Source organism: Hypanus sabinus, chromosome 1 (genome assembly GCF_030144855.1).
Source record: "Hypanus sabinus isolate sHypSab1 chromosome 1, sHypSab1.hap1, whole genome shotgun sequence".
In the NCBI taxonomy this organism is placed as follows: Eukaryota; Metazoa; Chordata; class Chondrichthyes; order Myliobatiformes; family Dasyatidae; genus Hypanus; species Hypanus sabinus.
The window spans coordinates 162,882,176-162,905,734 of record NC_082706.1 but is presented as its reverse complement, the minus strand read 5'-3'; the positions used below and the strand labels follow the sequence as shown (position 1 = coordinate 162,905,734).

The 23,559-nt window shown below is 38.6% G+C and overlaps 1 protein-coding gene across 16 annotated transcripts in view; it reads left to right on the top strand.

The window, feature by feature from the left end:
- The window catches only part of LOC132399618 (coiled-coil domain-containing protein 178), a 310,549-nt gene that overhangs the window by 217,580 nt on the left and 69,410 nt on the right, over nt 1-23,559 (top strand). For 13 of the 16 annotated variants that reach the window (XR_009514029.1, XM_059980243.1, XM_059980177.1 and 10 more), the window contains one exon: nt 4,125-4,274. Coding sequence is in view for 12 of the 16 variants with exons in the window: in XM_059980243.1 (XP_059836226.1) it covers nt 4,125-4,274 (150 nt within the window). In the remaining 4 variants the exon portion in view is untranslated. Of the gene's footprint in view, nt 1-4,124; nt 4,275-9,940; nt 10,091-23,559 lie in introns of those variants that run through there. The other 3 variants (XR_009514032.1, XR_009514031.1, XR_009514035.1) reach the window with 2 other exon arrangements.

Genomic DNA, 23,559 nt, shown 5'->3' with positions numbered 1-23,559 from the left:
TCTATCCAGACCTTTCAATATTTGATAGGTTTCAATGAGATACCCCCATTCTTCTTATCTCTAGCCCCAAACCATAAAACGCTCCTCATGGATTAAGCCCTTTTTTCCCACAATCATCCTTGTAAACCCTCTCCAATGTTAGCACATCTTTTCTTAGATAAGATGCCCAAAACTGCTCGCAATACTTCCAGTTATGGTCTAACCAATGCTGTGTAAAGCCTCACCATGACATTCTTGATCTTAAATTCTAGCCCTCTCAAAATTGCCTTCCTTAACACTGAATCAACCTATATGTTAATCTTTGGGGAACACTTCACCGACCAGAACTCCCAAGCCCTTTGCACGTCTGATTTTTGAATGTCCTACCTGTTTAGAAAATAGTCTACACCTTTATTCTTTCTACCCTATACTTCCCTGCACTGTACTCCATCTGCCACACATCTTTGCCCATTCTCTAAGTCTGCCCTAAGTCCTTTGTGCCCCACATATATTTGTACTGTCCACAAATTTGGTCACAAAGCCATAAATTCCATCATCCATCACTGACATATAATGTGAAAAGAAGCTGTCCCAATACCAAACCTTGTGGAACACCACTAGTCATCAGCAGCCAACCAGAAAGGACTTCCTTCATTCTCACAGTTTGCATCTGGACTGTCAGACAATCTTGTATCCATCATAATATCTTTCCTGAAATACCATGGGCTCTTATCTTGTTAAGCAACTTCATGTGCCTTCTGAAAATCCAAGTAAACCATATCCGCTGACTCTCCTTTGTCAATCCTGCCTGCTATTTTCTTTATAAATTCCAACAGATTTGTCAAGCAAGATTTTCCCTTAAGGAACCCATGCTGACTCTGGCCTATTTTATCATGTGTCTCCAAGTACTCCAAAAATTCATCTTCAATAATGGATTCCAACATCTTTCCAATCACTGTAGTCAGGTTAATTGGACTATAATTTCCTTTCTTTTACTTCTCTCCCTTCTTAAACAGTGGAGTGTCTTTTGCAATTTTCTCATCCTCCAGAATCATTCCAGAATCTAGTGCTTCTTGAAAGATAGTAACTACTGCCTTCACAATCTCTTCAGCTACCTCTTTCAGAACCCTGGGGTGTATACCATCTGATACAGGTGATGTATCTACAATCAGACCTTTCAAGTTCCTGTGGTGAACTACGTATACCTGCCTGGACACGCCCCCCCTGCTGACTGCTCCTGTGGCTCCTCCCACAGACCTCTGTATAAAGGCAATTGAGGCCTGAGCCCGGCCTCTCAGTCTCCAGGATGTAGTATGGTGGTCACTCACTGCTTGTTCCTTCTTCCAGTCAATAAAAGCTGATATCTCGCCTTTACGTCTCAGAGTGAGTCATTGATGGTGCATCAGTTCCCAAGCACCTTCTCCTTAGTAAAAGCAACTACACTCATTTCAGCCTCCATACACTCTCAAATTTGTGGCATACTGCCGATATCTTCCACAGTGAAGTCAGACACAAGGTACCTACTTCATTCTCCATTTTGTTTTGTCCTCCATTACTACGTCTCCAGTGTCATTTCACAGCAGTCCAATATCTACTCTAGCCTTTGGTTTACTCTTTATGTATCTGGAAAAAAAAACTCTTGGTATCTTTTTTTTATCTTATTGGCTTGCGCTCCTTCACACTTCATCTTTTCTCTCCTTATGGTCTTTGGTATTTAAAAGCTTCCCTAACCTCTAACTTTTCACTGTTTTTTTAGCATATAATATGCCCTCCCTTTTGCTTTTTTGCTGTCTCTTGTCACCCATCATTGTGTTATCCTCCCTTTAGAGTACTTCTTAATCTTTGGGGTTTATCTTCGATTTTCCCCCAGAAACTCCAGCCATAAGAACATAATAGAAATAGAAGTAGGCTATCTGGCCTGTTGAACCTGCTCTGGCATTCAATAGGAACATGGCTGATCTGGCCATGGACTCACCTCCAGCTCCCTGACTTTACCCTATAATTCTTAATTCCCCTACTATTCAAAAATTCCCCGAGTATGCCATTGCTATTTATCCCTGATACTGTCCCCTTCTAATCAACTTTGGCTAACTTCTCTCTCAAGCCTCTGTAATTCCCTTTCCTCCACTGTGATACTACTACATCTGACTTTATCTTTTACCTGTCAAACTGCATTGTGAATTCTTGCAGCCTCCTCAAGATTCCTTTACCTTAAGCTCCCTAATCAAATATGGTTCACTACACAATACCATATCCTAAATTGCCATTCCCTTTAGTGGGCTGAACCACAAGCTGCTCTATAAAGCCATGTTGTAGGCTTTCTCCAAATTCCCTGTCTTGGAATCCAGCACCAACCTGATTTTCCCAATATACTTCCATAATGAAATCCCCCATGACTATAGTAACATTGACCTTATTACGTGTCCTTTCTATCTCCCATTGTAATTTATATCCCACAACTTGGTTGCTATTTGGGGACCTCTATACAAGTCCCATTAGGGACATATTACCCTTGCAGTTTCTTAAGTCTACCAGAAGAATTCTGCATTTTCTGATCCTAAGTCACTGCTTTCTAAGGAATTGATTTCACTTTTTATCAACAGTCACCACACCCTCTATGCCTACCTGCCTGATACAATGTGTACCCTTGGATGTTAAGCTTCCAGCTATGATTTGCTTTCAGCCCCAACTCTGTGATACCCACAACAGCATACTTGCCAATCTCTAACTGCGCTATGAGATCATCTTCCTGATTCTATATACTGCACGCATTAAAATATAACACTATCGGTCCTGTATTCATCACCCTTTCGATTTTGCCCCATGTTTAATTGACTGCAATTTTAACTTCTACAACATTTGCCCATTCTCAACCCCATCACTCCTGTTCCCCTGTTCCTGCTAAATTAGTTTAAACCCACCCCACAAGGATAACGGTTCCCTTCAGGTTTAGTTGTAAACCACCCTTTTTGTATTATTCATTTCTTCCCTTGAAGAGTTTCTAATGATCCAGAAATCTGAAACCCTGTCCCCTGCATCACTCTCTGAGCCACTCATTCGTCTGTACTATCATCCTATTCCTGCCCTTGGCTAGCATGTAGTACTGGGAGTATTCCAGTGATTACTACCTTGGAGGTACTGCACCTCAGCCTCTTTCTTAACTCCTTATACTCACTGGACAGAACTACTTCCTCCTTTCTACCTTTGTCATTTTTGCCAATGTGCACTATGATGTTTGGCTGCTGTCCCTCCCTCTTGAGGATCTTCTGCAGTCACTCTGAGATGTCTTGGACCCTAGCACATGGGAGGCAAACATCATCCTGGCTTTGCTTTCACAACCTCAGAATCTGACGGTTAAATGTAAGCAGGCTTTTTCCACTGAGGTTGGGTAAGACTACAATTAGAGGTCATGTGTTGAGAGTGAAAGGTGAAATGTTTTTAATGGAACTTGAGGGGAAACCTCTTCACTCAGATAGTGGTAAGACTGTGGAAGAAGCTGCCAGCACAGGTAATGAATGCAGGGTCAATTGCAACATTTAAGAGAAATTTAGATTGGTACATGGATGGGAGAGGTATGGAGGGCTATGGTCTGGGTGCAGGTCGATGGGACCAGGCAGATTAATTGTTCAGCAGGTCGATGGGTCGAAGGTTCTATTTGTGCTGTAGTGTTCTATGAGTATCTACTGCTGCCTCCCTAACTATTGAATATCTTGTCACCGTCACTCTGCCTGGTTTTCAAGAGAATTGCTTGCAGCCAATCAAAAAGTTCCGAAAGGCCCCGAGTTCTTTTCAAACTTTGCACTGCCTCACTCAGTCAAACAATTGCTCATGATGATTGCAGTCTGATGAATATTTAAGGCAATTTTACCACCTAAAACAACTCACCAAGCAACCAGATTTTTATCATCTGAATCTTTACACTCAATGAAGAAAAATAACTGACTTACCAACCGAATGGGCTGCATTTAAGCCTTGGTAATAAAATTTACCCTAGGTAATTTCCCATGATTTTAAATGACGTTTCACATCTTTGACTGTAAATAGCAAGTTTTTAAAGATGAATCCAACCAGCAAATGGAAGCTTTGTTATGGCAAGAAAGGATCTTCTTATAAGCGGTAACATTTTTTTTCTGGTAATTTTCCAGACTAAGCTTGCTTCAGCACTTATGGAAAATGCTATTCGAACTGTGGAGTATAAGCAACTACAAGGGACTTATCTGGACACGAAAAGTAAACTTGCAGATATCTACTATGACAAGCTGAAAACTGAAGGTCGCATCAAGGATTATCTTCAGGTAATTAAAGCTATAGATGATGAAGAAATTGCAAAGAGAATAAATGAGCGATTATTCTGTGGTGTATTGGATGTTTTTTTTTGCCAGTTCAGAATCAGTTCAACTCAAAATTCAAAGTAAATTTATTATCAAAGTGCACATATGCCACCATATACAACCCTGAGATTCATTTTCTTGCAGCCATAATCAGTAAATCCAATAACCATTATAAAATCAATGGAAGACTGCACCCAAAAGGGCAGACAACCAGTGTGCAAAAGACAACAAACTATGCAAATACAAAAGAAAAAATATCAAGAACATGAACTGAAGAGTCCTTGAAAGTGAGTCCATAGGTTGATGGGAACAGTTCAGTGACAGGAAAAGTGAAGTCGAGTGAAGTTATCCACTCTGATTCAAGAGCCTAATGCTTGAGGAGTAATAACTATTCCTGAACTTTGTGGTGTGTGTTCTGAGGCTCCTGTACCTTCTTCCTGATGGAAACAGCCAGAAGAGAGCATGGCCTGGGTGGGAGGGGGTCCCAGATGATGGATGCTGCTTTCCTGCAATGAAGTTACATGTAGATCTGTCTGAAGTAAAGAGACAAAAAAAAACACTTCCCTTGGAAGTTTTCATGTTTTATTGTTTTATAACATTGAATCACAGTCGATTTAGTTTGGCTTTTTTTAATACTGATCAATAGAAAATGACTCATGTCAAAGTGAAAACAGATCTCTACAAAGTGATCTAAATTAATTACAAATATAAAGCACAAAACTATTGTTTGCATAAATATTCACCTCTTCAAGTCAGTATTTAGTAGATGCACTTTTGATAGCAATTACAGCCTTGAGTCTGTATGGATAGGTCTCTACCAGCTTTTTCCCCCATTCTTCCTTACAAAACTGCTGAAGCACTGTCAGATTGCACAGGGATCATAAGTGAATAGTCCTTTTCAAGGATATAGTCCACAATAGTCCACAAATTCTCAATTAGTTTGACGGCTATTCCAGTACATTAACTTTGTTTTTAAACTATTCCTGTGTAGCTTTGGGTTTGTGCTTGAGGTCATTGTCTTGCTGAAAAACAAATATTTTCCCAACTCGCAGTTCTCTTGCAGACTACACCAGATTTTCCTCCAGAATTTCCCTGTATTTTGCTGCATTCATTTTACCCTCTACCTTTACAAACCTTCCTGGGCCTGCTGCAGTGAAGCATCCCCACAGCATGATGCAGCCTCCACTATGCTTCACAGTAGGGGACGGTGTGTTTTTGATGATGTGTGTTTAGTCTGATGGCCAAAAAGCTCACTTTTGGTTTCATCAGAGTCTCCCACATGCCTTCTGGCAAACACTAACTGAGATTTCATGTGAGTTTTTTTTCAACAGTGGCTTTCCTTTGCCACTCTCCTATGAAGCTGCGACTGGTGAAGCACCCAGGTGACACTTGTTGTATGTGCAGTTTCTCCCATCTCAGCCACTAAAGCTTGTAACTCCTGTAGAGTTGTCATTGGTCTCTTGATGGCCTCCCTAATGAGTTCCCTTCTTGCACGGTCACTCAGTTTTTGAGGACGGCCTGCTAGAGGCAAATTTGCAGCTGTGCCATATTCTTTACATTTCTTGAAGATTGTCTTAACTGTACTCCAAAGAATATTCAATGACTTGCAAGTGTTCTTGCATCCATCTCCTGATTTGTGCTTTTCAATAACCTTTTCTTGGAAATACGTACAACACGCTGGAGGAACTCAGTAGGTCGAGCAGCATCCGTGGAAATGAGGAGTCAACGTTTCAGCCTGACGAAGGGTCTCAGCCCGAAGCGTTGATTGTTTGTTTCCATGGATGCTGTTTGATATGCTGAGTTCCTCTAGCGTGTTGTACATGTTGCTTTGACTACAGCATCTGCAGTGTACTTGGTGTTTACCTTTTCACGGAGTTGTATGGCGTGTTCTTATGTCTTCATTGTGTAGTTTTTGCCAGGATATTGACTCTCCAGCAGTTGGACCTTCCAGATACAGGGGTATTTTTACTGCAATTAATTGAAATACCTTGACTGCACACAGTTCTCTAAAAACTGATCTCTATTTAACTAATTATGTGACTTCTAAAACCAATTGGCTGCACCAGATTCAGAATCAGGTTTATTATCACCAGCATGTGACATGAAATTTGTTAACTGAGCAGCAGCAGTTCAAAGCAATACATAATCTAACAGAGAGAAAAAAAATAATAATAATAAATAAACAAATCAATTTATATATATCGAATAGATTATTTAAAAATGTGCAAAAAGGGAAATACTGTATATTAAAAAAAGTGAGATAGTGTCCAAAGCTTCAAAGTGAATTTAGGAATCAGATGGCAGAGGGGGAGAGGCTGTTCCTGAATCACTGAGTGTGTGCCTTCAGGCTTCTGTATCTCCTACCTGATGGTAACAGTGAGAAAAGGGCATGTCCCAGGTGCTGGAGGTCTTTAGTAATGGACACTGCCTTTCTGAGACACTGCTCCTCTAAAGATGTCCTGGGTACTTTGTAGGCTACTACCCAAGATGGAGCTGACTAGATTTACAATGTTCTGCTGCTTCTTTCATCCTGTGCAGTAGCCCCTCCATATCAGCCTGTCAGAATGCTCTCCATAGTACAACTATAGAAGTTTTTGAGTGTATTTGTTGACATGCCAAATCACTTCAAATTCCTAATAAAGTATAGCTGCTGTCTTGCCTTCTTTATATTGATATGTTGGGACCAGGTTCGATCCTCAGAGATCTTGACACCCAGGAAAATGAAGCTGCTCACTCTCTCCACTTCTGATCCCTCTTTGAGGATTGGTATGTGCTCCTTCGTCTTACCCTCCACAATCAGCTCTTTCATCTTACTGACGTTGAGTGCCAGGTTGTTGTTCCACTAGTAGCATATCTCACTCCTGTTCGCCTCTCGTCACCACCTGAGATTCTACCGTCAGCAAATTTCATCAGTGATGATTTGGTATATCATATTAAAGGGGGTGAATACTTATGCAATCAATTATTTTCTGGTTTATATTTGTAACTAATTTAGATCACTTTGCAGAGATCTATTTTCATGATGACATGAGTCTTTTTCTGTTGATCAGTGTAAAAAATGAATTAAATCCACTGCAATTCAATGTTGTAAACATTAAAACAAAGGAGTACTAGGCCAAAATTTAAAAAATAATGAAGATAGGTCAAAATAGCTTGAAAAGATAATTTATATATCATTTATCATGTTCTCAAGGTATCCTAGTGAATTACTTTTGAAATGCAACTTGGGTTGTTATGTATGCAAATTCTGTGATTAGTGTTGCAGAGCGGAACAAAGTTTCATAAACATTAAAAAAGATGAGCAATTAGTCCATGTAGTTTGGGGCTGGATGTAGAAATATGTGCTAAAGCATTAGAGCTTTCTTTACCTTCATCTCCTATGTGTGAGGCCCCTGTCCATATCAGCTTTTTCTAAAAAAAATGGGTCTAATTTAGTTTTTGAACAAAATAAGTTTTAAACAAAATAAGAGAAAACAATTAGAATTAAGGAGGAAACACATTTAATCTACATTGTACCTTGTAAGCCACCTATGAAAATAACATCATTAGATAAATTTGCAAAGTGATTTGATGTGATACTGTTTATACACCTGATGCCTGTATTGGAAATTAAGACAGCTAAAATGGCCATCAGATTAAGAATCCCTAGTTGGTCTTATACCACTTCGTGCACTCAAGCCTAAATACACCTCCAGTGTCATAGGTAGACATCACAAAACGAAAAAGGTCCTAGTGCTTTCCTGGTGTAAGTTCTTCTCAAGCTGCCAGACAGGTATGGGTATCAATTATAACCAATGTTTTGATGATCCTTGAAAAAGATGGCAGGGTTTTTTATGTAAATGTCAGTTATAATTGATAACTATATGCGGATGGAAGCCCAAGAAGAGTTTATTCATCTTTGCAAAGCTTTCACTCTCATACAAACTACTTTATAAAAGCAGTTTTCAATAATATGTAGCAAAACAATCCATGGTGTTTAATTGAATTGTATTGAGTTTATTGCTTACATCCTTCATATACATGAGGAGTAATAATCTTTATGTTACAACTCTGTCTAAATTTGCAATATGCAATTGTGCAATTTATAGTCATTTATAATAAATAGAATGTACAACAGGACAGTCAATACTACATAGAAATACAATTGTAACACCATGAATTAATCAGTTTGATGGCCTAGTGGAAGAAGCTGTTCTGGAGCCTGTTGGTCCTGGCTTTTATGCTGCGGTACAGTTTCCTGCATGGTAGCAGCTGGAACAGTTTGTGGTTGGGGTGCCTCGGGTCCCCAATGATCCTTTGGCCACTTTTTTATGCACCTGTCTCTGTAAATGTCCTGAATAGTGGGAAGTTCACATCTACAGATGCACTGGGCTGTTCACACCACTCTCTGCAGAGTCCTGAGATTAAGGGAATTACAGTTCCCATACCAAGCAGTGATGAAGCCACTCAGGTTGCTCTCAATTGTGCCCCTGTAGTAAGTTCTTAGGATTTGGAGGCCCATACCAAATGTACCAAATACCACAGAAATGTAATCAGAAAGGAAGAAGGAGACATTAAGAGGGGAAATTATATGGTTTGACAATGAAGGATTTATTGAGTGCTTTAAAGGACCTGGTAGTGGAAAGGCAGCTACATTTAAAGGAGAAATCCTAGATGAAAATATTTGGTCATGGGTGAGAATTTTAATTTTGAGTGTTGATATGGTTAGTAGCCATTACACTTGCAATATGCAGGAGTGATGAGTTGAGCAAGCCTTGGTGGAGACCATGCTGTGGCCAGCAGAGTTTGCATATGTGTCTTAGTCAGCCAGGATGGTGGTGAAATAGTCAAGCCTGGAGGTAATCAAGGATTGTTGAGGGTTTAGCAATAGAATATACCTAAGAAGGGACAAGGTTGAATGATAGTCCTAAGATAGAAGTTGGTAATCTTTCCAATGGAGAGGTTGTTCATAACATTGGAAGCTAAAGTCATGAAAGTTACAACAGGGCAGCCGGTACAGCTGTTCTTACATTTGCACTGACCAGTATTCAGTCCTGCCCTCCAGTTCTATCTGAGTGGAGTTTGCATATTCTCCCTATGATCAAGTCTCATAAATCCCAAAGACATGGAGCTTGGTTGGTTAACGGGCCACGGCAAATTGTCCCCGGAGTGGAGGTGAGAGAAAGATTCAGTGGAGATTTAAAGAGAATATGGGGAGAACACAATAGGATTACAAGTCTGACACTTGGTGCAAACTTTAAATTCAGTTTTCAGATTTAGGTTTATTTATTGCATATATTGAAACATATAGTGAAATGTATCAGTTGTGTTAACAAGCAACACATCCAAGGGTGTACTATAGGCAGCCCACAGTGTTGCCACACATTCCAGTGCCAACATAGCTTCCCTACAATGCTCCGCAGAACAGAACAAAACAGAATATAGCAAGTGACAAAGCAACAACACTGAAAAAAGCCCCGCTCTTCCCTCCCTCTCCTTACCCATGCCTTACCCAGTAAACTCACAGAGATTCGCAGACCCAGGCTCCGGCAATCAGATCTCAATGTCTGGGCATCCAATCAACCATCAGGCTTCTGATCAATCTAAGGGCTTTCATCTGGTCCTCTGATCAACCTTTGCTATTGATCCAGGACTCACCGGTGATGGCAGATGAGGACCCTGGAGGAGGGAGAGCACGAGCTCTTGGCTTCAGACACTGGACTCACTGATGATTGGTCTCCGAAACTAAGCCTTGAACTCTGGTGTCACTGATGATGGGATCCCAAATGTCTCCATGGTCTGTGAGTCCAGCATTTGACTACACCATCACCAGTAGCCTTGAATGTGGAACGGAGGCTTAGGCTCTAGTCTGTCCACTATTTCTTCTACATCCCATCCCTAAACTCTAACCTGATCTCTAACTGTTCCCAAACCCATTTTTATGAAGCTAAAATACTAAAAGAAAGCCTGAGCTTCAACCTCAGCAGAGACTAGCCTGGCGCCTGTCTTGAAATCAGTCTATGGGTGGTTCAAATGGCATTTTTCAGGGGAACAATTGTTTCACGTGAACAACTTCTGTCAGTGTTATGAATTGTTTGATTTCAATAGCTTTACTCTACAATATCTTAACTGCAGGAAGTTGTGTTTACCCAGAACTGGGTGGTTAACAAACAGACCACAAGATATATATAACTTAATACTCAAATCTTGAACTGATGGCACTTAGAGGCAACATGTTGGCAAGGGCTAGGATGGAGCAAGGTTAGATCTACTGAAGAACTACTCTAAAGGTTCTGCATCAACTATTAAAAGAATAATGGTATGGTGTCATTGTAACAGAGGGTGTCATTGTTGATTTTCTCTCTCCCCCACTCTTCTTCCTCTCTCCCCCTCTCTCACAATATTTAGCTTCCTTTTTTCTGTTGCTATTTTACTATCTGCTGGTATGATTCCATCATATATAACAATAGCGCAAGCAATAATCCGATTTTGTTTTTTTAAAGTATCCTATTCCTACCACCAGTAATATATAATGGGCCCTGTTTCTGTTTTCTTAATGAGCTGAGTCTGACAGCAGGATATTCTTCAGATACAGAAATAATAATGTTTTAAAAATTCGTGGCAACTCAACATAACATTTTTGTGATTTAATTGTTTTGCTTAGACAGTATTTTAATGAGAGAGATAAAGATCAGTTAATGTCAGCAGACCGATGGATTGGAATGTAATACTTCTCAAATTATATTGCCACTTGCACTTCTAATGGGTTTTATATCTTTTTAACAGAATAGTATGCCAAATATTTTAAATAGAAAATGTTTAAGTGGTGAACCTTATATTTTGTTTTCTAAGCATTGGGAATAAAATAGAGAACTGAGAAAATATACCTCTGCCCTCAGCCACCACGTTGAAAACAAATGTCTGAATGCAATGAACCAGGCAAACATAAAAATCAAAACCAAAAAATTCTTATCCTATTACATTTACATTTATTACATTAAATTGTTTTGCTTTGCTAATATTGCTTTTTGTCACTTTCAAAATCAAATGTGCCTTTCTTTATTATAAGCAAAAAGCAATCATATTACTTTAAAATACATAAGCTGCCTTGTGTTGCATGCTAATTTGAATAATCAGCTTTTGTCACCAGCTACATTTGCTTGAAAGGCATCTGAGAAATTTGACAAAATGTACTTTGGATGAATTTCTTAGAGTAAATGTTTGTACTAAAATACACATCGGTGAACACTGCACTGACAGAAGAGCTGGTGGATATGGCAGTAGTAATCGAAGGTGCTAAGCCAGCTGTCTCGCTCTGTTTGCTTGCTCACTGCTTTGGGCATTTTGCCAACCTCATTGCAAATAACTGCATTAGTCAAGTGTATCAGAATTATTACAACACTGCGTCCATCTCATTTATTGCTGTTGGTGCATTTTCTAAATCTTTACAGTACAATGAGAGGATATTTCAACTTAGTTACCTTTTCTCATGCACCAGGCCTAAAAGTTCACTTTTCCTTTGTTACAAATTTGGACAGAGCGACAATATTTGCAAGCCACTTTGTTATGTAGCCAGTACCTTCCCAGAATGATTTGTAATGCAGTGCCAGCAGAATTTCTGATTGCAATATGGCTCATGATACATATTTCTAGCCTGTGAGTGATACAAATATGGAAAGAAGCTTACCGCATACATTTCATGTTATAATCTATAATATATTGAAAACATGTTTCTGTTTAACTTGATAGTTTACTTTCCACAAATTACTTAACAAATAAGATTAATATACTCCTTTACAGTGGAATAGTATTCCATATCTGTATAGAATGTTTGGAGTGATTATCATACACCATAATATGCAAACTATCAGCTCATATTCTGCATTGGCTATCAAGCAAAAAAAAACTACATTATTTTAACTGCACATCACAACGTGAAAAAATCTAATTGGTTTTATTAATAACAAATAAATTGTCTACTATAATAGAGGACTTAAATTTAACATTGTTTTCTGTAAAGAGAAATAGACATAACAATAACTAATTTAGCAGAATTGAGCAATGTGAAATATCATGGACATTTGAATCAATGCTAATTAGGTCAAGGGCTCTTTTAATGTAGCCCTAAAAATACACAAGAAATTAAGGTCCTGTAACCATTGCAGATCCCAACTTTAAATTTATTTATACTCCTCAGAGCCGGCAAAATGCCTGGTATTTCCGGATCTTGAGTTCTTTCATGAGAGGTTCATTGTCACTGGGGCATGGGAACCTCTTTAAAAAAAGAGTCCATGTTGAAGTTTAAAAGGTAGGAGTTGTTTTCCTGGTTTTGCAAACAACAGTTGATCACTGTGAGTCACCCTCACCCTTATCCCTATTCCTGAACACATCTTACTTTCCTCTCGCTGAGCTTACCTGTGTGTTTTCACAAAAGCAATAATTAGTTTCAGTCGGAGGTGCCAGATATATTAACTAGCTTCTGTTGTCAACTGATTATGCTGTTAAACCCCAAGCACCACCTTAGTTTGATGCTGAGATCTATTCATTCTGATTTAGTCAGTTCGTGTTACTAGGACAATATTTTTCATAATGCAGATATTGATAATAAGACTAATAGTGCTTAAGGTGGTGATAGTGATATTCCACAATCCTATTGGGAAGAGAATTTTAAGATTTTGACCCAAAGTTGATTAAACAGCAATGATATCTTTCCAAGTCGAGATGATGTGTGACTTGTTGGAAATCTGGAGCTTCCTTTGCCATGAATCTAGTGTCTATGGCTTCTTCATGATGGAATTCACAGGGTTAGAAAGGGATTATCAGAGTAGTCTGTGCTGATAACTGAAGTGTATTTTGAAATTGATACAGCTTGTTGCATGCTGCATTGGGGGAGGAGGGAATCTATGACGTGATAATTAGGTGGTCTCATTTGATAGTATTAAGTTGCTTCAGTGTTTCATCCAGGCAAGTGTAGAGTAATCTATTATGCTCCAGAAAGGTTGTGGGATGCCAGAGGTGAATCATTCAGTATAGGTTTTCCAACAGCTGACCTGTTCGTGTAATTTCAGTATTTATGTGGCTGATCCCATTAATTCAGAATGGTGATCCCTGGAATATTGAATATGAGAAATTGGGGATAGTAATATGGAAAGATTAGCTGGGTGTTTTAGGCTGGAGATGATCATTACTTGACATTCTTGATGTGTGAATGTTACTATTCTTGACAACATTCATCTTTTACTGGATGCAACCATCGACTGTTTCATTTTCTGAAGAGTTGTGAATGGATTTGAATATTGTGCAGTCATCACTAAACATGTCCACTTCTGATGGAAGGAAGAGGTCATTATTGGAGCCATTGATAAGATGGTTAGGTCTTGAACAGGGGTTCCCAGCCTGGGCTCCACAGATACATTGCTTAATGGTATTGGTCCAAGGCATAAAAAGGTTGGTAACCCTCGGCCTTGAACATTACTCTGAAGGACACTTGGAGTAATGTCCTTTGATTGGAATGATTGACCTCTGATAATCACAACATTTCTTTTTATACTCCATTTGTGTATTTTCTCCTTAATGCTGATTGAATTCAGTTAAAGCAGAGCAACTTTATGTTCTTTGGTGCATGTTTGTAAGATGGCTGTTGATAAGTTTTGTGTCCATAAGATCTTAATCAGGGCATCGTTGAGTAGCTTATGGTGAGTAAGTGCCATTTGATAACATTAATTGACAGATCTGAGCACTTTGCAATGATGAAAAGAGGTTATTTAGGAGGAAATTAGCTGGATTGGATTTCTCCTGCTTCTTGTGAACTGGACCTACCTGGTCAATTCCCACATTGCCTGGTAGGAATGAGTGTTGTAAACGTACTGCAATAGATGCACAGCTAATTGTTGAGTGTGGATTTATGCTGAGATATTTCATCCCATAGTCTTTGCTACATCCAATATTTGCAGCGGTTTCTTGGCATCAGTCCTACCAGTGCTGCAATAGACAGTAGTAGACTAACCTTGGTAAAATCAAGGTTAAGGTTATTTCTTTCATTGATTGATTCACTACCTACTGCAGACTGTCAACTGCACCCTTCACTACTTAACAACAAAGGTCAGTGGGAGAACCACCATACAACTCCTGGTGAAGAAAAATGCATTCCCCATCCAGAATGTGTCTTGCATCTTTGCTACTTCCAATGCCTCTACCAAGTGTTTCTGAATATGGTGAGATATTTCTTTTGTCTGCCTTGCCAATATTTGACACATAGCAATGAGCTTTTATGGGGTCTGGAGTCAATATTGATGACTCCATGCTCTTCCACATATATGTACCCACAGCTTATCATGTGGAATTTCGGCACATTGTCTATAAGCTGTGTTTCTGTGAGTACAACTATATCACAATCTTTCTTCATGGTATCTTGGACATCTCTCCTAATTAAGGTGCAGTCCAGATATGTGTATGGGGCGGCTCTGGTCAAGTCAACAGGGATATCCTTATTAACCAAATTGCCCAGGTGTTCTATCTGGTTTTATCCATTCTTCTGTGTTAGGATAATGGTTATGATGCAGTAAAGTGCTTTTTCATCCTCTTCTGAGGGCATTTCAATATCAACCGTACTATCACAAGTCAGTGGCACAATGAGGCCAGACCAGAAAGGAGAGTCTGATTTATTTCTCAGAAGTATGCTCTTTCTGCTCTTGTAATTAGGTAGTTTCCTTAATTTTAACCATCCAGCAATCTTATTCATGTTATAAGTTATGTAACATTCAAGTGACTAAACTGTTTCCCACATGGATTCTTTCCTTTTTCTTGTTGCCCTGCTGATGACATTTCTCACCATGGTTATTTGTCATTCAGTCACTCTTTTCAATACCTCGGGACCTACCAAGTTACTTTGATGATGATGACTCAGGCCTGAGAGGCCAGAGTCAGCCATTTTCATGCCTTACAAGGTGCCGAATGAAAGACTGTGTGGCGCGCCCACTCCTCACACAGACATTTCGCAGTAGTTTTCTTTTTATTTTACGAGTTCAAGTTGTGATCTCAACACTCAATCTGGCACGGATGGAAAGTGTACTCAGGGATGGCCCGACCAAATTCGAACCCGGGAACCTCTGTTCTGGAGTCCGGCGCTGATGTCACTGTGCTACCAGCCGGCCAAGTTGCTTTACAAACAAATAAGTACTCATCTTGCAAGTTGAAAAACCATTCACATTGAATCTATGACTGACATTTGCATTCAGATCTTCCTTGGGGGTGATACCCCTTACCTTACCCATGGCATTTGAAGGGAGGGAGTGAAAATTAATCAACAGAAATTGCATCTTTCAGAAAATACATCCTCATATAGAGTGTTTATTGTGTGAACCAGTTGAGGCAAAAACTTCAAATCTAATTAACAAATAATTGGGTGATGATATTAATTCCTTCAGAAAATTGGAGAGGAATATTTGTGGGGTCACAAATTAAAATGAGGCAATCACTTACTGTTTCATCCTACTATGCTTCCACTTGTCCCAGTTTTTTTTATTATTCAACTGTTGACTCAGACTCTCACAGGAATAGGTTGGTATTTTGCCTTAAATATTGGTTCTTGGTTTCACTGTTAACCTGATGTCGAGGCGAGGCAGCAGTGATGCTGTCTACCCAAGTCTGTTAGGAAGTGTATCATGGGCCAAAAGAAGTCCAGAAAGGAAGTTGGCATGGAGTTCAAAGCAGGTTTAATCTAATAAATAATCTTGATGTATAGGTCTTCACTTAGCCTTTGCTGTTAGCTGCAGCTCCCATTACTTTCAGGAATCTACTGTTGTAGGTTTACTGAAAGCATTGTCCCTTTTGCGCAATCCTGTTAGATTATCTATCCCTGTCAACCTATCACCTGATCACATACTTGAACCCACCACCATCAACTTGATCGATTTCTAACTGCACTTGATCTTATTTGGTCATTATTTAAAATTTGATGCTTAGTGCATCCTTCCACTGACATCCTTACTTTTTTCTCCATTAATGATTCCTACCAAATGTTGAAAGGACTAGATAAGGTGGATGTCGCAAGGATGTTCCCTCTGTTGGGGGGTATTCAGAACTAGAGGGCACAGCCTCCAAATTGAGGGGTGACCTTTTAGAACAGAAGTAAGGAGGATTTTTTTTAGTCAAAGAGTGGTGAATCTGTGGAATGCTGTGCCACATACTGTGGTGGAGCTTGTGGGTATATATAAAGCAGAAGTTGATGGATCCCTGATTGGTCAGGGCATCGGGGACAGGGTGAGAAGTCAGGTGTATGTGGTTGAATGAGATCCAGGAGGGGACTCGATGTGCTGAATGGCCTAATTCTGCTCCTATGTTTTATGGTTTTTGCTTAATTGTACACCCTTACACTTGCCTTTTCCTTACTACTTGTGTTTCCCTATAACTCAATTTCCTCCAGGATCTTCAAAATATCAAAAACAACCAAGGAAAAACCTTTGGCAACACAAAAATATGGAGAACATGTTCTGTTTTGTTTGATGTTTTAAGGTCATAACTTTACCTGCTAGGAAGCTTTGCCTAAGATTCCCCCCAATAGCCAACTGCACCACCATTAAAAGCTGTTTTAACACAGCTTTCCCAGTGCTGACAAATTCATAGTCTTTAATCCTTTCTCAATTTGTATCTGTTTATCCATTTTCCTGAACATGGAGGCTGAATACTTTTCATCTTAATTTTGCTATGGTTATACCTCACTGGGATATGCCATAACCTCAGTAACCCAATCCTGGAAAAGTTTAAAAAAAAGTAACTCTGCTGAGAAGGGAAAAAAAGAATTCAAATGTACTTCTCAAATATTGATAGACAGTCTTTTTTCCTTATGTGGCCTCATTATAGTATTGCAACAAACGATGGTATGGCACTTGAAATCATCAGTAGTCTTATTATGTGTGGCCTCAACAGAGAGAGACCAACCCAAATCAGCCAGGTGTTTAAATCTTGTTGTCTGTATATAATATTGTTCGAATGTAATTGCATAAGTGTATGTAATTAATGGAGATAAATGTAATTTCTCAATTGTTTCTGTTGTTATTACGCCAGCTCCTTTTACAGTGGTAGTCCACCTTAGCTGAACTCTAAGAGGCCTTATTCTTCCATTTTTCTCCTTAAATCTTAAGGCACTGATTTTATTAATTTATATAAAAATTTATAATTTTTTTGTTCAAAAACTCTTTTGTCACATTTAAATTAAGTTTATGTACATAACAGGCTAATAAGTCAGTTGCTTCACTTGCTTGTTAAAGTCAAGCATGTGTCTTTGTTTCATGTTACTAATGATGTGGAACCATGGAAGCCCAAGCATATTTCGCTTGGACGATGTGGGAGCGAATACTGAAAGCTCATTACTTGGCTCCCCATTGGAATCCTGCAGGAGTCTGCTCATTGAAAAGACTGTGGGGGCTTTGACAGAATTATTATACTGAATATTTTTAGACTCATTAGCTATATTACCAAACCAAAACATCCCTTCCTTAACATGCAGATTTCCTAAAGCCATAGAAACTTTACTTTAGTTAAAAATGTAAAAGATAATGCAAAAGAAAAAGCCAAAGAAAATATTTGTACTTAAATGTTTAAATTTACAAGCAGTGCCTGTGCTATTTAATCTTCAGATAACTCTTCCAGTCATGGCCTGATTACTTTGTGTTTCAAGTTTGGTTGATCTAAACTTTATATTTTAGCTGCCTTTAAAAAAAACAGTAAACACTGTATGTTACAAGTAACTGTATAAATTTAAGTAAAGTAACTTTAATTGTCCTTTATTGTAATAAAATATATAAAGAAGCAAATTATAATGGGCAATTTCTTACTGAATAAATGTGGTTTTGCTGTTCCAGTAAATTCCCAATGAGTTTTGCATTGATATGACTGAATGTTGTCCTATTATGCAACCCAGCAACGGTATTATTTAAATTATTGGAAACATCGTGAAAGATTGTCTGTAATCTACATATGTAAATTGGCTATAATTGGAATATTTAAGTATTATTCTGTAAAATAAGTTGAAAATACCCTCCAAATTTTGTGAAGATATAGTATCATTTTTGAAATAAAATGAAAAGTATTATTTAATTGATCTAACTTCCATAATAAATTATGTCTAATTAACATAATTCATTAATGAGCTTTCTCTTTTAGCACAGTAGGTATACCGACATTTTCAATTGACATTTTCGTAAAGATAAATCCTAAGAGTTTCATGTTTTGAATGGAATGCCTTTTGTGGCTAAGCTAATTTACATGTACAATTTTTTTCATTTATTTACATAAGATTGGTATAATCTGTTAATATTGAAAAGGATTTTCTAATCTTGAACCATAGATTTTGTTTTACTAACTGGTGGTAATTAATTAGCACAGTATATAGTTACACTGTAATAAGCCATGCTGTTGTTAGCCAGTCCGATTATTTCTATCATCAGGGAAATTCATTTTGCTACAGGTGAGCAAAGATTACCATTAATGGTATTATAATGCAAATGCATAAAAGACTCAACAGACTGCATTATCAGAGTTGAGTTTATTATCACTGACATATGTCATTAAGTTTGTTGTTTTGCAGCAGCAGTACAGTGCAAGGCATAAAAAATTGTAAGTTACAAAGATAAATAATGCAATAGAGGAATGGAAAATAATAAATAATCTAATGCCAAATTTTATTTCTCCATTATGTATAGCTTTAATACTTAAAATCTTTTATGCTTTTATGAATATGAAAAGAAGGCTTCCAGTAGCAGTGCTTACAGTACTTGCTCCCTCTAGAAAAAAAGGCTTTCTTTAGGTTTGGCTGCATCTAGACATTTCTTCTCTACCAATCAAATGCACCCCCCCCCATAGGAATAAGAACAACATCTAATCTCCCTTAACAACAAAATAAAGAGTAATCATAGAGAAATTAGTGCAAAATGCTGATAATACTCAGCAGATCAGACAACATCTGTGGAGAAACAATTAATATTCTTAATTTGTACCATATAAGTTCTAAGAAGTGTCATGAAGTTGAGAAAGATTTTGACAAAATGGACGGGCTTAGGAATAGAGTTTTAGTTCATGCCTTATGAACATGAGATTCTGCAGATACAGGAAAATTTGAGCAGCACAGTCAAAATGCTGGAGGAGCTCAGCAAATCAGGCAGCATCTATGGAGGGAAAAAAACAGTCAACATTTTGACCCTTCAACAGGACTGGAAAGTAAGGGGGCAGAAGCCAGAATAATAAGATGAGGAGGGGAAGGAATGCAAGCTGGCAGGTCATAGGTGAGATCAGGTGAGTGGAAAGTCAGTGGGTGAGGCAAGAAGCTAGGAGGTGATGGGTGTAGAAATAAAGAGCTGAACAAGAAGTAATCTAATAGGAGAGAACAGTGGTCATGGAGGAAAGACAATAGACAATAGACAATAGGTGCAGAAGTAGACCATTCGGCCCCTCGAGTCTGCACCGCCATTCTGAGATCATGGCTGATCATTCACTATCAATACCCAGTCCCTGCCTTGTCCTCATATCCCTTGATTCCCCTATCCATCAGATATCTATCCAGCTCCTTCTTGAAAGCATCCAGAGAATTGGCCTCCACCATCTTCCGAGGCAGTGCATTCCACACCTCCACAACTCTCTGGGAGAAGAAGCTCTTCCTCAACTCTGTTTTAAATAACTGACCTCTTATTCTCAATCCATGCCCTCTGGTACTGGACTCTCCCAACATCTGGAACATATTTCCTGCCTCAATCCTATCAAATCTTTTAATTATCTTAAACATTTCAATCAGATCCCCTCTCAATCTCCTCAATTCCAGCGTGTACAAGCCCAATTTCTCCAATCTCTCTGCGTAAGACAGCCCTGCCATCCCAGGAATCAACCTAGTGAATCTACGCTGCACTTCCTCAATTGCCAGAATGTCCTTCCTAATCTACGCTGCACTTCCTCAATTGCCAGAATGGAAAGGGAAGGCACAGGCATACCAGAGGAAGGTACTGGGCAGGTGACAAGAAAAAAGGGTGGGAGAGGCAAACCAGAATGGCGAATGGAAATAGAGAGAAGGGGGAGGAGTGTGTGATTACAGGACACTGGAGAAATCAATGTGCGTGCCATCAGGTAGGAGGCTATCAAGAAAGAATATGAGATGATGCTCCTTCAACCTGAGTTTAGCTACATTGCGGCAGTTGAGGAGGCCATGGATGGACATGTCAGAATGGGAATGAGGAGTTGAATTGAAATAGGTAATCACAATGTCTTGCTATTTACAGTCTGCAGCAGAAGAAGCACCGGATACAATAGATGACTCCAACAGACTAGCAGCTGAAGTGTCCATGTTGAAAAAATGGGATATGTGCAAAATGATAATGATGGAAGAATTCTGAAAATTTTGAGCAGGTGTTGAGTACGGGCACAAATAATGGTGAAAACATGGACAGGGCTGACAGTTTTTAAATTGTTGCTGAACTTGGGATTACTTTGACCTCTAATAACAGGGATGATGCAAGTTGTCATATGGCATGAGGGTTTTGGAAAATCATAAAACTGTGAAAGCTAGAGGATTATAGATCAACCATAAGATAAACCCAATAGGCAGACTTGCATATAAAAAAGCACAGAAAATATTTTAATGTCAGAGGTTAAGGCAGGGTGTAGATAGAAAATTGAAATAGTATTCATCTATGATGAAGAATATATGAAGATGGTACTTTCGCTCAAAAGTAAGGAAAATAATTTAGGCAAAATATGCTGCAAACAGCACATCAGGCTGTATTATTTACAAATAAATTGAAATAATCTTTCATTTCAAAGAGCTCTTTTTCTCTTTCCACAGATGTGGCCTAACTTATTAGTATTTTCTGTTATTATTTTAGATTTGCAGCACCTGCAAGCTTTTTTTTCAAGAGAGATGGAATAACTCATCAATATATGGAATTAGTAATGGATATGGGGTTCATTTTTGGAAGCCTAAGACTAATTACACTGGACAACAATTTTTTTTCAAAAGTATTACTTCCTCAGAATTTTATTTTGTTAATGATAGACTGCTTGAAGCTGAATACAAATATAACTTCAGATTACTTGTATCATGTAGGAATTTGGAGAAACAATAAGTTAAGTTCCATTAAATATAATGCATTTAATTCCATAACGGTGTTGACACTTTACTGACAACTAAGTTAAAAATATTTTGTTGATGATTTTTATTTGTACTCAGTGTCTGAGACTTCTCACTTAAGTGTCCAACAATAATCAGCCAGCATGCCCTGATACCATTTCTCCATGACTGCAATGTCCTGGTGAAACCTTTCACTATGCTCATCACTGACAGCACCAAGATTTGCAGGGAAGAAGTCTAAATGGGAATGCAGAAAATGGACCTTTAATGACATGTTGCACTTCATGGTTTTGTACGCTTAGAGCATGTTGTCAACCAGCTGCATGTAGTTTGGTGCTAAGAAAATTTTCAACAACATCCTTGAATGCCTTCCATGTGATTTTTTTCTAATCCCACAAGAAGTTCTTTGAATTGCCTGCTATTGATGACCTGTTTGATTTGTAGACCAATAAAAATGCCTACCTTAATCTTAGCATCAGCTATATTTGCAAAAATCTATCTCATATATCGAATCCTTCATGGAAATATATAAGTTTTTGAAAACCTGCCCTGCCGTGCAGCATCCACCCTACCTAGGCATGCCTATAGAAGATAGAAATTTTTCAGCTTACATTGAGGGCCATATTTTAATTGTCTTGAATTAGGAAATAAAATAACAAATATTGGTGATTTTAAAAGGATAGTGTGGAGAGTGTGTGATAGGAAAAGTTCATGTTGATTTTCATGATGAGCAGCCCAAACACTGTAAGATACACCCAAAAGTATTCAGGATGCAAAATCTTTGTTGTCCAGTGTTACCTGACAGGCAACCTAACAACAGAACTTCATGTTGGGTAATGTTTAGGGTCATCAACATAAATATGGAACCTGATATTATTTTTTAGGATTATGATACCAAGGGCCAGTTTGTAAATGATCAAGGGACTGAGCCAAAGGATTAATTCTAGGAAATAGAACAATGCAAATATAAGAGGCCGCAAATGCACTTAGACAACAAAATGACAAGCATATAAGAGGCCATATTGGTGTCCATTACTACAACTTTGATTTGTAAGAAGCGAGAGGAATCAGAGGAGAAATTGTTTAGGGTAAGAACAAGTTCTGCTGAATACATGAGTGGTAGGAAACTGAATGTATTTTTCAGTAAGAGAAGAAGGGTTTAAATCCTTTTTGATGGGAGATGGAGGATGATAAAGACTGACAACTCAGCATCAAAGAGGGAGTGTTCGTGGAGATGGTGAAGGATCAATAGAGGCTGGAGCTGGGTTCAGGCATACGATCAAAGAGGGAAAAGGTTCAAAGATTCAAAGCCTATTTATTAACAAATAATGTATAAATTATACACCTTGAAATTTGTCTGCTTATAGGTAGCCACAAAGCAAGAAACCAAATGACTCAATTTTAAAAAAATACCCCAAACCACTGTGCAGAGAAATCAGAATCAGGTTTATTATCACCAGCACGTGTCATGAAATTTGTTAACTTAGCAGCAGCAGTTCAATTCAATGCATAATATAAAAGAAAAAAATAAATAAGTAAATCAACTACAAAATATATAGATTGAATAGATTTAAATCGTGCAGAAACAGAAATAATATATATTAAACAAATGTGAGGTAGTGTCCAAGGGTTCAATGTCCATTTAGGAATCGGAAGACAGAGGGGAAGAAGCTGTTTCTGAATCACCGAGTGTGTGCCTTCAGGCTTCTGTACCTCCTACCAGATGGTAACAGTGAGAAAAGGGTATGCCATGAGTGCTGGGAGTCCTTAATAATGGATGCTACCTTTTTGAAATACCGCTCCTTAAAAATGTTGTGGGTACTTTGTAGGCTAGTATCCAAGATGGAGCCGACTAAATTTACTAACCTCTACAGCTTCTTTTAGTACTGTGCTGTAGCTCCGCCACACCAGACAGTGATGCAGCCTGTCAGAATGCTCTCCATGGTACATCTATAGAAGTTTTCAAGTGTTTTTGTTGACATACCAAATCCCTTCAAACTCCTGATGAAGTATAGTCGCTGTCTTGCCTTCTTTATAGCTGCATCACTATGTTGGGACCGGGTTAGGTCCTCAAACACCTTGGCACCCAGGAACTTGAAACTGCTCACTCTCTTCACTTCTGATACCTCTATGAGGATTGGTATGTGTTCCTTTGTC